At 37.9% G+C, this 15,597-nt stretch overlaps 1 protein-coding gene across 10 annotated transcripts in view; it reads left to right on the forward strand.

Moving 5' to 3' along the window:
• RASAL2 (RAS protein activator like 2) overlaps positions 1–15,597 on the forward strand; it is a 388,515-nt gene that overhangs the window by 194,374 nt on the left and 178,544 nt on the right. For 7 of the 10 annotated variants that reach the window (XM_021063720.1, XM_021063713.1, XM_021063712.1 and 4 more), the window contains one exon: positions 8,388–8,512. Coding sequence is in view for 2 of the 10 variants with exons in the window: in XM_021063721.1 (XP_020919380.1) it covers positions 8,388–8,499 (112 nt within the window). In the remaining 8 variants the exon portion in view is untranslated. Of the gene's footprint in view, positions 1–1,215; positions 8,292–8,387; positions 8,513–15,597 lie in introns of those variants that run through there. The other 3 variants (XM_021063721.1, XM_021063722.1, XM_021063715.1) reach the window with 2 other exon arrangements.

The raw sequence follows: 15,597 nt of genomic DNA on the forward strand, positions 1-15,597 counted from the left end.
CCGTTATTCCTTCCGCACGTGCCCCTTCTTTCCGGTTCAAGACCGTCCCTCCGGCAGTTTTCCCTTATCTCTTGCACATCTTTAACTCTTTGCTCTCTGCTAGATGTTGCCCATCAGCATGCCATTATCCCCCCCATCTAAGAAGAAAAGATAAACCTGCATTAATCTCATTTCTACCTCCAGTTGCCACTCTTTTCTCTTCGTCCCTTTCTAGCAAAAATTCCCCAAACTTCTAAACTCATCGTCTTCAATTCTTCTCTCATCTCGCTTAAGCCTGCTTCAGTCACGCTCTAACATGCACTACTTTGTAAAGATTGCTCTTGTCAAGCTCACTGGTGACCTCCACACTGCTAAATTCACTAGTCAATTTTCACTTCTCATCTTATTCTTTAATGGCATTTGATGCAGTTGATCACTCATTCCTTCTCCTAGAACCATGTTCTTCACTTGGCTTCCATGACCCTGTGCTCTCTGCTCTCTTAGTTTCTCCCCGCCGCCTCTCTGGCATTTCCTTCTGAGTCATCTGTGCCAATTTCTCGTCTCTTGTCCAGATCTCAGCCGGAGAATGCTACAGAGTTCAGTCCTGGGACCTCACTTCTTCAGGAATCTCATCCAGTCTTGTGACTTCCAATACCCTCTCATGCTGACAATCCTAATTTTATATCTCAAGCCTAACACATCTCTCTTCTCTAGACTCATTATCCTCCTGTTCGTTTTACACCTCTGCTTAGATAGATAATCACCGTTTCCAACGGGCCCCACACTGAGCCCCTGATCTTTCCTCCCAGAGCTGCTGGGGCATCTCCATGTCCATTAATGACAGCTCCATCCTTCCAAGCTTCAGAGGCCAGAGACTTCCCCCGCTCACTGTGTTTCAGCCCTTCTGGCTTCGTCACTGTTTTAGGCACATCAGGCACATCCCTGCCTCAAGACCTTAGCCTTGTCTTTTACCTCAGATGTTTGCCTGACTCCCTTTCTCACTTCCTTTAACCCTTTGCTTGCATATCACCTGCTCAATAAGACCCACCCTGAGAGACTTCTTTAAAATTGCAACCCTTCCTTGTATATCCATTCAGAACTTCTGATCTAATTACTGGGCTCTATTTTTTCCCCCATAGCATTTACCACCTTCTAAAATGGTATATAATTTATTATGTTTATTGTCTCTTTTCTCTTATATAAGTTTTTAGGGCAGGGATTTTGTCTGTTTTGTTCAGTGCCGAATCCTTCAGTGCTTACAACATTTCCTAATAAATAAGTAAAATTCTCAGTAAATATTTGTTGAATAAATTTTGAAAAAGCCAAATTATAAACTTTGATTCCTGAATAGTCATTTCCTTACCTTCTATCCTATGTGATAAGTCTTCCTACAACGAGAGGCTTAGTTACCTATTTTTCTAAGACTGGATAATAAAAGGGGAGACAAAAAATCCATAAGATGCTTTCCCATGGTTGAATATGTAATTCCATCTTTATTTATTGAGCATCTGTTATATGTGCATTATTGTGGTTGCAGAGATGCAATTTTGTTGGGGACACATTGAGGCAAATTAAGTTATAACCAGTTGGAACTAAGTATGGAGGTGGTGGCTGCACAACATCATGAATGTGCTAAATATCACTGAATTATTCACATTACTTAAAAATGGTTAATTTTATGTGAATTTCATCTCAATACAATTTTTAAAAAAGATTATACTATTACCATAAGGGAAAGGTTAACTAAGATATTGCCTGGAGTGGGTTATAGTTTAAAATGGAGAATGCCAGAAAAGGATTTACAGAGAAATTTATGATTGAGCCATGTCTTTAGGGACAAATAGGAGCTTGCTTGGAAGAAAAGTAGAAAAGGACATTCCATGTATTATAAAGATACAAAGTCAAGGACATCTTATATCTCAATGGCAAACTGCAAAACTTTCAGAATTCTTGGAATATAATTTGCAAGAGGAAAAATGATAGCTGGCAAAAGCTGAATAGTAAAGTGCCTTGAAGGTCATGCTACGGAATTTGGACTTTTTTCTGGAAGTGATTTGGGCCATGGAAAGATATTTAACAGGACAATAACGTTATCACACATTTGCTTCTTAGAAAAGTAACTGTTGATCATGTGGAAAATTGAGTGAAAGGCATTGGAAGGAAATGGATGAGTTACATTACTGCAATAGACCAGGTAAGGGCTGCCGAGTTAAAAAAACAGTTTAATGCTCTGAGACAGGTATGTTTGACCATGATTAAGTTGGAAAAACTGGAGTAAATCCCTAGGTAAGAAAAAATGGTATGGTACTACCCTACCAACTATTAGAATTTTATTATTTTATTTAGTATTCTATTAATTTCATGATAGGAAAAGATTAGAAATCCTTCCCCCCCCTCCCCCGTGGAAGGATCAGAATATGCTGTCACTCTTCTACCTTCCACCCACACTATCATGAAAAATATAACTCATATATGTGGAGTTATGCACTGAACAATTTAATTTAGAATTCCTTGAAACAAGGAGTTTAAGGGATTTCCTGCAAAAAAAATTATCTTAAAAAGCTGTTTTAAACCTTCATCAACTAATCATGGGGGTGTTTATTGCTGTGTTAATAAGATCAATTAAGAGGGTTCTGTAGGGGTTTAAACTGAATCCTTAGCCAGGCATTGTTGGGATGTGGGAGGATTATATTAGTCTGGTGTCACTCGTGTATTCAGAGTGGGGGATCTTTTAATGCTCTCTCTGAACTCTGCATGTTTCCTGTCAGAAATGGGAAAAAGTCTGCTTGGGGGACGTACATGGGAAGAGTGTTAAATACACCAATTACCAGACTGGGAGTGTGACAGAGGGTAGGTCTGGGCAGAACACCGGGAGAGACGTCTGTCAGGAGTGTCACCTTGAGAAATGACTCACTGATTCAGTAAATTACTTCATGCAAATACTGCCAGATAGACACTGGTGATGTGTTAGGAAATATACTTCCCTGCCCGGATGCCAGGATCAGCCCCAGCTGGCTTGGCACCAACCCAGTTCAAAGAGGGCGTAGGAGGCCATTTGAATTCCATTTTGCTTGCAGGAGATGAGACCAAGTAAACTAGAGATGGAGGAGTTGAGGGAAATGGTAAAGAAGACAATTGCGAGCCTCGAGGTGCAGCCGGGACAAAGATACAGAAGAAAGCTAAATTTAGGAGTGTCTTTCTTTTGGCAATCACCAGCCATTCGGAATGTAAATGTGGCTCCATTTTTCTTCATTCAGACGCTTCTTTCTGTATTTGAAATTTTTAAAGCTGCATGCTAGTATAGGCAGGAAGGCAGTAATAATGCAATTTCAAAATATTTTAAAATATTTTTCTTGCCTTTGGAAAGCTCAATTTACACCCAGATATATTGACGAAAATAGCAGTTAGGCTTTGTGCAAACAGCTAAAAGCAGGTGTTTTTTTTTATCCTGGGGAAAACTCCTCATGGCATATTTCATTCAGAACCATTTTCAAGTTATTCAGCAGATACATAACGTGCCCCTGTATGTGAATTCACTGTGTTAGGAGTTACAAAGAATAAGGCACAGTTCTTTCTCTTCTCCCCAGTACCAAGTTTAGTTGTGGGAATGAGACAAATAATTTTAAAATGGTGTTTGATAAATAGCACAAGTAAATGGGATAGAATAAAAGAAACCCATTTATTCTAAAGGACTGTAGTCTGTATCATTAATATGCTGTTGGCAGTGGGCAATTACCAAAGAAAGCTTAAGAAAGGAAGGGGATCGAAGTTGTGTGTTACGAATATTAATCTGTAGGATGCATTGGAAGAGGGAAAGATAGGAAGGAGACAGACCAATTAAGAGACTACTATTCCTCTGATCTAAAAACTTGAATGGTTTCCCAGAGCTTCCTGAATTATGCATGGCCTGGTATTTAAAGCCCTCCCATGTGGTTATAATATATTTTGGTGTTCTATCCAACTTCTCCCCCTAAGAGGCTCTAGCTAAATTGGCCTACTCCCTGTTGCAAATAAAGTAAAAAAGTCGTACGCTTACCAGTTTCTTGGCTGATGTTATGTTTTTCCCTTTGCCAAAAATGGCCCCCATCTCTACCTGTCAGATACCCACTTATTCATTTGTGAGTTGGAGCTATTTTAAGATTTAAGGGTTAACTGGTAAAACATAAACTGTTAACTTACATGGAATTGGTTGCACAAATGAATAATTATAATTCCGTGTGTAAGTGTAGTGATAGAGGAAGCTTTGCTGTTGGAGGAACATCAGAGAGGATACCTTATCCTCCTCTTAGGAGCTTGATAGGAGGGAAGATTCCTGGAAGAGGTGAGGCCTTAGGATGGATGGGAGTTTACCTGGCAGGTTTGGAAGGGAAAAGAAAGTACGGGAAAATATTTCAGGCTGAGAGAGCAAACTAAGCAAATGCTCTGAACTACAACATGGGGTATTTATTAGAGAAATGCAAGCAATTTGGTATTCCTAGAATGTAAAGTCTGTAGCTGGATACTCATACAGTGGCCAGACTGTGGAAAACCTGGAGGTTGCACTTACTCTATAAGATAGTTGTAAAACCCTTTCTTTCTTTCTTTCTTTTTTTTTCTTTTTTTTTTTTTTTTTTTAAGAGAACCCTTTCTTTGTAGAAAGCCTATGCAGAAGCGCAGTACAACAGACAATTCTGAAGTCTGCTCTGGTCAAAGCAGAGATACCTCCCTCGTCTCATACTTCCACACACAAATATACCATCAGTCCTTTGAAAACCACTGCAAAGGAGAGCAACTGAAGGGCTTTAATTTAAGCCTTAGAATGACATGATCATAATTGCATGTTGGAAATCCTCTGCTAAGTGTTACAGGATAGATTTAAGGTAAAGGATAGATTTAAAGGGCAGCGTTCACCAAGGAAGGGACCATGTTAGTAGTCTGAATAAGAGGTAAGCTTTTGGTACCAGCTATGATGGAATCATTGGAACAAGACTAGCCCTCCCATTGCACACAATGTAAGACTGGACCACACAAATATATATAAACAGCTATTTTCAGGCATTGGACAGCCAGGCATTGGACAGCCAAAGCAATGATGGTCACCATTCCCCCTGAGAAAAGGACTTAGGAGAAGCACAATACAAGGCAAAAGAAGTTAAACAAAAAAGAAAGAAGAAATTCCTCTCCTATAGAACCTGGAAAATAATACAGTTTTTAAAGAGTAATTCAGTAGGAACAAGTAAATGTGAACTGGTAAACTAAATTAGAACAATCAGAATGGGTAAAAATTGCTTTTCTAAAATTGACTTTTCTAAAACTGATTTTCGCCCAGCTGTACACTAAGATTTGTAAACTCCAGCTTAGTTCATTTGAAGATACTTGAAATATCCCTCTTACTTTTAATTTATGTAAGAAGAAATCGATGGTGATGTAAGAGCAAATAATTCTTGAGAAATGCAGGTTTAGAATAAAAGTAAACGTTATTCTCCCTTATATTCTGAATCAGAGATGAAATGCTCTAAACTTGGATGGAGTTCCCTTTGTGGTTCAGCAGTTAAGGAACCTGACTAGGATCCATGAGGACTTGGGTTTAATCACTGGCCTTGCTCAGTGGGTTGAGGATCTGGCATTGCCCTGAGCTCTGATTAGGTCGCAGGTGTGGCTCAGATCCTACATTGGTGTGGCTGTGGTGTTGGCTAGCCACCGTAGCTCAGATTTGACCCCTAGCCTGGGAAGCTCCATATGCCATGGGTGCTGCCCTAAAAAGACCAAAAAAAAAGACTCTAAACTTTAAAAGCAATAATTTGAGTCAAACGTTTGATAATATTTTAAATTTCAGCAGTGGGAAATGGAAGAGTGTACATTAAAACTTTGAGAATATAATTGTGAGTGAAGTGACGTTTAGGCCCAAATAAGAAGTTTGGTATACTTTATTTATTCTCTTCTTAAGTATAGTAGAGAACAAAGTATATGATTAATAGAAGCCATTTCTTTTTTTCCTGGGTATGGTCTTTATAAATTGCCACAGAGATCAGCAGTCATTCTCTCCTAAAATATCAAAAATAACTCCTCCTTTTTTCTGTATGCCTTAGGCCTTATTATTTAAGGTAATACATTTTTTTAGAACGATTATGGAAATAGTTTATTTAGATTCATCCGTATTTTCAAAGATCCAAATTTTTTTTTCCTTCCCAAATTTACCCCGATTTTTTCCCAAGGCAGGTAGAGGATGCATTTGTACCTTTCTTACTAGAAGGCAGTTATTTAACCTCTTTGTGCTACTCTTTTAATTATTTACGTAGAGATCATTTCCATCCTGAAAGGGATGGATGTCTTAGATTACTGTTCCTAAAGTTTTCTATTACTGAGAGCTTTTGAAAGAGCTTAAAAGCTGTTACTTGGTATCCCATTATTTGTTTAGAAATTTGCTTTTCTTAATTCCCTGTTTGGTTTCTCGGTGTGCAGACAGTAGCTATAGTTATGCTGATGAGGAAATAAGGGAATTTTTAGTCCTTTAAAGAGTGTGAAGACTTTCAGTCCTCAGGAAGATGTTAGTTAGCATTGTGCTCTTCAGATTCCCAGTCACACAGAGAAAGCTTCGCTTCTTGGTATCATCCTCTTGACCTCAGTCATAGGAGTTGGATTACTGAGGCAAAGCAGAAAGCACACACACTAAAGACCGTATCTATCCCACTTTTACTGGATCAGTCGATGTGAGAGGTGCCCACTGTAATCATCTAGAGGGATAAATTATTCTTGGTGCTTAAAAGGGGGCTAATAATAATGGCTCCCTCATAATATTAAAAATGTAAATTCTTTAGCCGTTCATATAGTAAGAACTTAATGCTAGACATTATCATTGAAATTTGTTGAAATTCTGTGTTGGAGCCCTAAGAAATTAGAGGCTATGATTAACTGTTACTGAACTGGTCACCTGGACCTGTGCTAGGGTCCTAGTCCAGGCCTAGGGGTCTTGCCAGGGAGCTTCTTTTTCCATCCAGATTCACACAGCCGGTAAAGAAACCAATGCTGAGACTGCAACAGGACAAGGTTTATTCACTGGCCAAAGAATGGAGTAGTATGGAAACTTACTTCATAAATCAACTTCTCAGCCAGATTTGGGCTGAATAATATATTTTAGAAGGATCGAGGTGAAAGGGAGAAAATTGAGTGATGAGAGGGAGGAAATTTATGACTTACCTGAGAGCAGGGGTGTGGTTTAGACTCAGAACTGGGGCAACACCCCCTTTCAGTCATTGTGTGGACTTTTCCAGCTGTTGTCACGGCAATTGTCAACTGTCAGGGTACTGGTGGGTGTGTCATTTAGCATGCTAATATATTACAATGAATGTGTAATGAGGCTCAAGGTCTCCTGGAGGTCAGGTCTTCCACCATCTTGGGTCTAGTTGGTTTCAACCAGTCTGGTTTTTCCCTTTGCAGCTTCCTCTTTTTGTAATTGAGCCTGAAACCCAGATAAGGGCAATTAGTCTCCAGTTGAGGGAGGGGCAGGGGTATGATTCTGGAGCAACAGCCTTAGTAACATAATTCCTGACATATTTTGTCCAACTGTTTAAGATGTTACCAATACTATTCTTAATTCTGCTAAAGGTTACTAGTGAAATCTCTTTATGAAAAGTCTTTGCCCTCTATCTCCAAACTAAGATGATGGGTCTTTTAGAAAAAAAAAAAAAAAAAAAAAAGAACATGGAAATATCTCATTACTCTACAATGATACAATGAAAGGCAGTACGTAAGTTGTGAAATAGTGGCATTAGAAAGAGATCTTTTGTAGCATTCATGGTTCTTATTCCACATAAATAGAAAAAAAATTTTTTTTAGGATTTCAAAAACCAGTCTCACTTTTGGAAGAAAATATGCCATTTTATGTAAGTATCTATGCAAGTTTTGACTGAAAATTTCGATAGATAGTATATATAGTATTTTATTAACTGTCCGTTAAGTGCTTACTTCTAAAATTAAAGAAAATATGGGTGATTTTGCTACTTTTATCTAACAAAACCGTCTTTTAAGAGAATTCTGGAGTGAAATCTTTCTGGTCAACGTTTATTTCCATTCACCTTATTGAGCATTAGGCAGGATTGGGACTTGTGAGCCAGTTTCTGATGTTAAAGAATTTTATTTGTGTGGGTGTTTTGTTTCTGAGCTAAGCAGAAACACAGCTGGCTGTGATTTGTACATACCTCACCTAAGCTAATTTACATACTCACCCATCCTGATCTTTTAGTTTTCTTTTTAAAGAAAAGCTTCCGGAAGGGGTTTGGTGATACTTTGACCATCGTATTTACTTTACCTCTAGTTTCTTCTGTTTTGCTCTGGTGATTACAGACGCCTGCCTTCATTAACTAAAAACATTATTCAATCAGAAGGTAGTTATAACACGATTACATTTCATCTCTTCTTTGCTTAACTAGATACCTGTGGAAGGAGGACAGGAGCAGCCGACAGATTCCACCAAAGGGCGATGCCTGAGGAGAACTGTCAGTGTCCCCTCCGAGGGTCAGTTTCCTGAGTACCCACCAGAGGGCCGCTAAACTGGGTAAGCTACTGTGTAAAAGGAACGACATGCCTGATTTTTATTTGGTAACTTATAGACTTGTTATTGAGTGTTGCAATAAAACAAAACACCCGGCATTTACTGTTATGTACATGCTTTAAAATATAGTGTGTTAACCGAAAGTTAGAGGTCATTAGAAAGTTTTATTCCTTATAACCAAGAGGCAGCAAAGTTATTTTACGGAGATAAAATATTTGTCTGAGCCCAAGTGAAGTTACCCTAAACTCCTAGGCAAGTTGGATGGTGTGTTATTTCTGAATTTACTGTTTGGCTTGAAATTTTGAAAGTGTTAGGTGGTCTGTTTTGGATGGAAACAGTATTAAATGGTTTGAGCCCTGCTGACACAGCTATTAATGTTGTCTTGTATAATGTAATGTCAGATCAGGCTAATTTAACTCAGCTAATTTTATATGGCCCGTGTTAAGTTATATTCAAGACTGTGGTTAGAGTGGGTGACAGAAGGGAGACATCAAAAAACACCCAAAAAACAAAAAACCCACTGGAATTGTTACACAAAGAATTCATGTCAGTATCAAAGTGGCTGTTTCCCTATTTCCTACCAAATGACTCTGTTTAGTGTTTTGCAGGCTTACTAATCAGTATTTAAATAATTAGAGCAATCGGGTTAATTTTAAGGGAACATAATTAAGATTAAATAAAACAATGAAAGAATTTTAAAAGTACGAGTTTTCTTTGGTGTTTTGTGGTATTATTGTTTGCTATTTAGTAGGTAGATAAAAGGGAAGAATTGACTGTCTCTATGTTAGTTAATGTGGATGATGCTGTGACTTTGTTGTATTTTTGAAAATCAAGGTTTTTGGCTTTTTGTCTGTTTTTGCCTTTTTCTTCTTTTCATTTCATTTTCTAAGTGGAACTCAGATTCTTAGTCAAAATTTGAGTCCTTTAGTTCTCATTTTATCCTCTGACATTTGTTGCTATTATGGAAGTTAGGTTAGCAAACACTTCTGTGCCAGGAGTCACACTTGGAAACGTCAAGTTTTCCTTTTATCCTTTCCCTATTGTACTTCTTTAGCATCTGTTGAAACCAGTTTAGGTGTGGGCTTAAATTATATTGCAAGCCTGTCTGGCCGTAACCATTTAAGAGCCTGTTTGTATTTCGCCTATTAGTTATAATGGATTGGACTGGGTTGGAATCACTTTCTTTCAACTCCTTTGTTATCATTATTTGCAGTGTGATGTTGGTGACTATCTTTGTCACTTCTTCAGGTTCCTTTGACTGCTCACGCTTTGATCCCTAAAAGTCAATTGATTTTGAGGAAGTGTAATTATAGTCTGAATAATTATTATGATTTTATAGAAGAGAGAAATATATAGTAAATTGTTAAATGTCTCCAGCATTGCAGGTGCAGGTCCCAAAGACAGGCTCAGATGAGGTGGCCAAGGAGTGTAGCCCAGAGGCAGTCCTCTACCTTCCACCTTCTGCCCTCGAATCCTGGCAGCCGTCTTGAATCATGGTAGTCCATGATCATTTTGGGGATGGATTCCAAGTTAGTACTGGAAGCTATTGCTCATAAATATTAGCAGGGAAAAGACTACTTTTAGAGCTATTCTTTACATGCCAATCTAATTTTGAATTACATAATTATTCTGTTGTTCTATTTTTATGTCCCAAAGGTTTAGGCAGAATTTCCTGCTGTCATATATTTAATTGAGTAATTGCTTATAGGTAACATTTTATGCCCATCCTTAAGACAAAAAAGACGTAAGATCTGCCTTTAGAAATTCTTATATAGCTGGAAAGATGGATTACTGATGACTATTTACAGCACATGCTCTTACTGTGGTATATTAGTGTGTGGCTTTTATTGATTTTTATGTTTAAAAAACATTCGTGTGGCAGAGAGACAACTATGTGCCAAGTGCACTTGAGATATAGCATTGGGGGAAAAGAAAATAGAAATCTCTTCCTTGGTAGAGTTTACATTCTGTTGAGGAGGACAGACAATAAGCAAGAGTAATAAGTAAAACGTATGCTGTGCTAGATGTTGACAAGTACAAAGAAAATAAAGTAGGGAACAAGGCTAGAAAATATAAGGAAGTAAATTTTAGTTAAGGTCACGAACGCCTCACTGTTAAGATCCGATGAAAGTATGGGAATAAGGCATGTAGATGTCGGGAGTGTGGGGTTCCACTCGGGAAGAGCTAGTATAAAGTAAGAAGGTGTTTAGAGTGTTCCAGAAACAGCATAGAGCTGGAGATGACATCATTCGGCTCTTTGGCAAGCAGATGTAAAGGTCTCATAGGTTATCGTAGAAGCTTTGGCTTTTCCTCTGTTGGATCAGAAGCAGCTAACTTCTATATGGAGACTTGGGATGCAAGAAGGGGAGTTTAGAGACCAATTAGGATGCTATTGCAGCCATCTAGACAAGAAATGATAGAACTTGGGCCATAACGGTAGTAGCGGAAGGGCTGAGAAGTGACCAGATTCTGGATATATTTGAAGGTGGCGCTAATGAACCAGTTTGCTTATTGGATCTAATGTGGAAAGTGAGAAACAGAAGACTGAAACATTTTGCCTAGAGCAGCTGGAAGAATGAAGTTGTTATTTCTTAAAATAAGGGACACTAGGAGAAGCAAGTTTGACACTTTGGACCAAGAGCTTGGTTTAGACATGTTTAGCTTGAGGAGCGTCTAAGGTGTACAAGTAGAAATATGTAAATTTGGAAATTAAGGTATATTATTATCGCCAGTGCAGACTGGCGATAACAAATTGAAGACTTTTAGCAAAAAGATGGTGCTTGAAGAAAATGTGATTTGAATGAAATCGCCAGGAAATGCGTTTAGGTGGAAGAGAAAAGTTCAAGATGAAGCCTTGGAATGGCTAGAGGTTAGGACGATGAGCAAGCACTAGCAAAGGACTGACAAGAGAAGAAGAGCGAAAATGCAGAATTTTGCTTCCGAAATATGTCAGTCAGGTGTGTGAGAAGCCCTTCTGTTTTGCGTGATTCTCTCCCTTCGCAAGCTCTCCGTTCCCTGCGTTCCTCTCCAGTAGAGGAACCTCGAGGAGGAGGGATCCGTTTCCGTGGACGTAAAGCAGTGCGTGCATTTTGATTTCAGGTGTGAGACAGTGGAAAAATGCCACGCACCTTTCTTCTACCTTAGAGAATTGGTATCAGAAAGGAGCCCCATGAATATAAGGATCTGTGAAGAACTTTCATGAGTGCTGCCAGTTTACTGTACACTGGAGCTTTCAAACTGGTGAAGAAACCAGAATGTAAAAAGCTGGAAAGGCCTGTGTTTGTGCCGCACACATTGTTCAACACAGCAGATGCACAGTGATGAGAAACCTAGCACATGTCAAGAACTTAGGAGAAAAAAGTGTGTGTTGCGGGAGGTGGGGGGCAGGGGGAGGGGTTAAGCACAGAATGTGCTTCTCACTCACTAGTTCTCCGACTCTTGCATTCAGCAATTTGCACATTACCCAGGATACAAAAATTTTATGTTTACCCTGGCACATGATGCAGATTTTGATACAGCAGATTCTTTTCCATAGGAAATGAGATGTTTTCTTAAGGCGTATGATCATCATGTTGAAAGCACCCATTCCAAATTCAGAAAACCTGGGAAAAACTATTTTCCCCTAGTGACAATACCCAGATTTTAATTTAGTCATCAAAAAGATTTTTCAAATTCAGGCCGTGCAAAAGCTTGATTTGCTGAATTTTCAAAAGGAAATTACATCTTCAGATGGTATAGTCTTTGCAGACAGACAATACAGGAGCTATATAGATTGGCCACATGAACTAGAAATAGTACATATTCACTTTCCATACAAATATAACCTGTTACATTAAAAAAATGTAACATAGGGGAAGGTGAAAGCTGAACAGTGGACATTTGTGGTGCATACATTTATGGGAGAAAATTTGTCTCTTACTACTGCATGTCGTCTGCTGCCTGGCTGGGAGTTGTTAGCACAAAGGTAAGTTGAGAACCCTGTCCAACCTGGTTGTGGCGTTTCTTTGACATTCCAATAAAGGTCATACTCTCATGCCCAAATGAGCAAAGTAAAGTTGGAGCCTAAGGTGAGCAAGAATTCCCATTGGCAGGAGGCATCAAAAGTGTGATCGTAAAGCTGGTTTAATCAGAAAGTGCAAACATTCATAAATAGGCACTTTCTCCATTCTCAAACAAAACGTTCAGATTAAACTGACAAGTTTAAAACCAAACATCTAGTAACTCAAAGCTGCAGAGATCTTTATACCTATAGTGTATTACATTGTGATAAATCTTAAAAGTACTCCCATGGTCTTACTTATACATCTCTGGATTTTTAAAAAACTATGCCTGTGATAAGTAAATTTGTTTCATTATCATGAAGTCCTCAAAACCCAGAAACATTTAGTAAATGTACCTAAAATTATAATTTCATATAATATACCTTTGATACATGTTAGCAAGCCTTAGAAAAATACATCAAAAGTCTTATAGAGTCAAAGTTAGCTATGCAGAATTTTCATGTTTATGAAAGTGAAGAAGTCAAACAGAAAATCTAAAATAACACCACCAAAAAAAGGAAAACAAATTGGAAAAACCTTAAGGAAAAATTAAACTTGGATCCATGTTTTCTTAAGTCTCTTGACCCAGTGATAAAAATTGGAAGAACATTTTAAGAAAGTAAATATTAAAAAGCAAAATATACTTTCCAAAGCATTTATAAAATTAATGAAAAGGAAAACTCTTTTAATCAAAATTATTAGGCGATATTGATTATTGAAATCATTGCTTTAACCCTGACCTTCTCTGTTAAATTAGCCTGAGTTCTAGCTTGATGTGTAAACTGGCAATGACTCTCTCTTTATTCCCAAGACCTACACGCTTAGGAGTGTCTCGATCATTTATGGAGTATTTTCAAAATGCTAAAATCTTCTATGCAATACAGGGTAGTAATGATAACATTGAAAGAAGGGGAAGTGAGAGTGATGAAGATTTCATGTTACAAGAAATTTATCCTTCCATTTAAAAAAATAGATTTTAAAATCCTGATAAATAATGACTGTGGGAGTTCCCATTGTGGCTCAATGATAACAAACTCGAACTCGACTAGTATCCAAGAGGATGCAGGTTCGATCCCTGGCCCCGCAGTGGGTCAAGGATCTGGTTGTCGCTGTGAGCTGCAGTGTAGGACTCAGATGCGGCTCAGATCCTGCCTTGCCATGGCTGTGGTTGTGGGGGGCAGCTGCCGCTCCAGTTCCCACCCCTAGCCTGGGAACTTCGATATGCCACAGGTGTGGCCCTAAAAAGCAAAAAATTAAAAAAAAACAACAACAAGAGACTGTGTGTACTAGCACTTTGTACTTAAATTGGCTATTGAATTCATGTATATATGGTACATATCTTCACTGTGTAAAAGTTGTTGTTTGATATACTTCCGTTTATTTATTTTTGCTTTTGTTTCCTTTTCCAAAGGAGACAGATCCAAAAAACACTGCTAAGAACAATGTTAAAGAGCATACTGCCTTCGTTTTCCTGTAGGAGTTTTACGGTCTCAGATCTTATATTTAGGTCTTTAATCCACTTTGAGTTTATTCTTATACGTAGTGTAAGAAGGTAATCCAGTTTGAATCTTTTGCATGTTTTCCCAACATCATTTATCGAAGAGGCTATCTTTTCCTTGTTAAGTATTTTTGCTTCCTTTGTCGTTGATTAATTGACCATATAAGCATGGGTTTATTTGTTACACTGATTGATCTATGTGTCTGTGTTTGTGCCAGTCCCATACCATTTTGATCATTACAGCTCTGTACCAGAACATCAGGGAGCATAATACCTCCACCTCTGTTCTTCTCTCTCATGATTGTTTTGGCAATTTGAGGTCTTTGTGTTTTCCTACAAATTTTAGAATATTTTCTTCTATTTCTGTAGAAAAAATGGTATTTTGATAGGGATTACACCAAATCTATAGATGACCTTGGGTAGTGTGGTCACTTTAACAGTATTAATTCTTCCCATCTTATAAGCACAATGTATCTTTACATTTATTTGTGTTATCTTTAATTTCTTTCATCAGTATCTTATAGTTTACGGGGTTTTTAATCCTTGGTTTGATTAATTCCTAGGTATTTTATTCTTTATGATGCAGTTGTAAATGAAGTTGTTTTCTTAATGTCTCTTTCTGATAGTTTGTTATTAGTATATAGACATGCATCCAATTTCTTATGTTAGTTTTGCAGCCTACAGCTTTGCTAAATTCATTTATTAGTTGTAATAGTTCTTTTGGTGGCATCTTGAGGATTTTCTATATATAGAATCATGTCATCTGCAAACAATGACGGTTTGACTTCTTCCTTTCCAGTCTGGATTCTTTTCATTTCTTTTTTTCTTGTCTGCTGTGGCTAGGACTGCAAGTACTATGTTGAATCAGAGTGGCAAGAATGGGTATCCTTGTCTTGTTCCTAATCTCATGGGAAATGCTTTCAGCTGTTTGGTATGATGTTGGCTGTGGGTTTGTCATATATGGCCTTTATTATGTTGAGGAATATTTCCTCTATACACACTTGGTTAAGATTTTTTAATCATAAATTATGTTGAATTTTTAAAAATTTCTTTATTTTTTACGGATGCACCCACAACATATTTTTTATCTCTGCTGGCCAGGGATTGAATCTAAGTCTCAGCTGCAACCTATACCAAAGGTGCAGCAACACCAGATCCTTTAACTGCCCAGGCTGAGGATCAAACCTGTACCTCTTCAGCCACCTGAACTGCTGCAGTTGGATTCTTAACCCACAGCATCACAGCAGGAACTCCCTAAATGTTGAATTTTGATAGAAGCTTTTTTTTGCATCTGTTGAAGTGATCGTATGATTTTTATTTTCAGTTTGTTAATGTGGCCTATACATTTATTGATATGAAGATATCAAACCATCTCTGCATGCCTGGGATAAATTCCGCTTCATAATGGGGTATGACCCTTTTAATGTATTGTTGAATTTGGTTTGCTAATAATTGTCTAGGATTTTTGAATGTATGTTCATCAGTGATATTATCATGTAATTTCTTTCATAGTATCTGATTTCGATATCAGGGTGATGATGGCATCATAG

Source organism: Sus scrofa, chromosome 9, assembly GCF_000003025.6.
Source record: "Sus scrofa isolate TJ Tabasco breed Duroc chromosome 9, Sscrofa11.1, whole genome shotgun sequence".
Taxonomy (NCBI): domain Eukaryota; kingdom Metazoa; phylum Chordata; class Mammalia; order Artiodactyla; family Suidae; genus Sus; species Sus scrofa.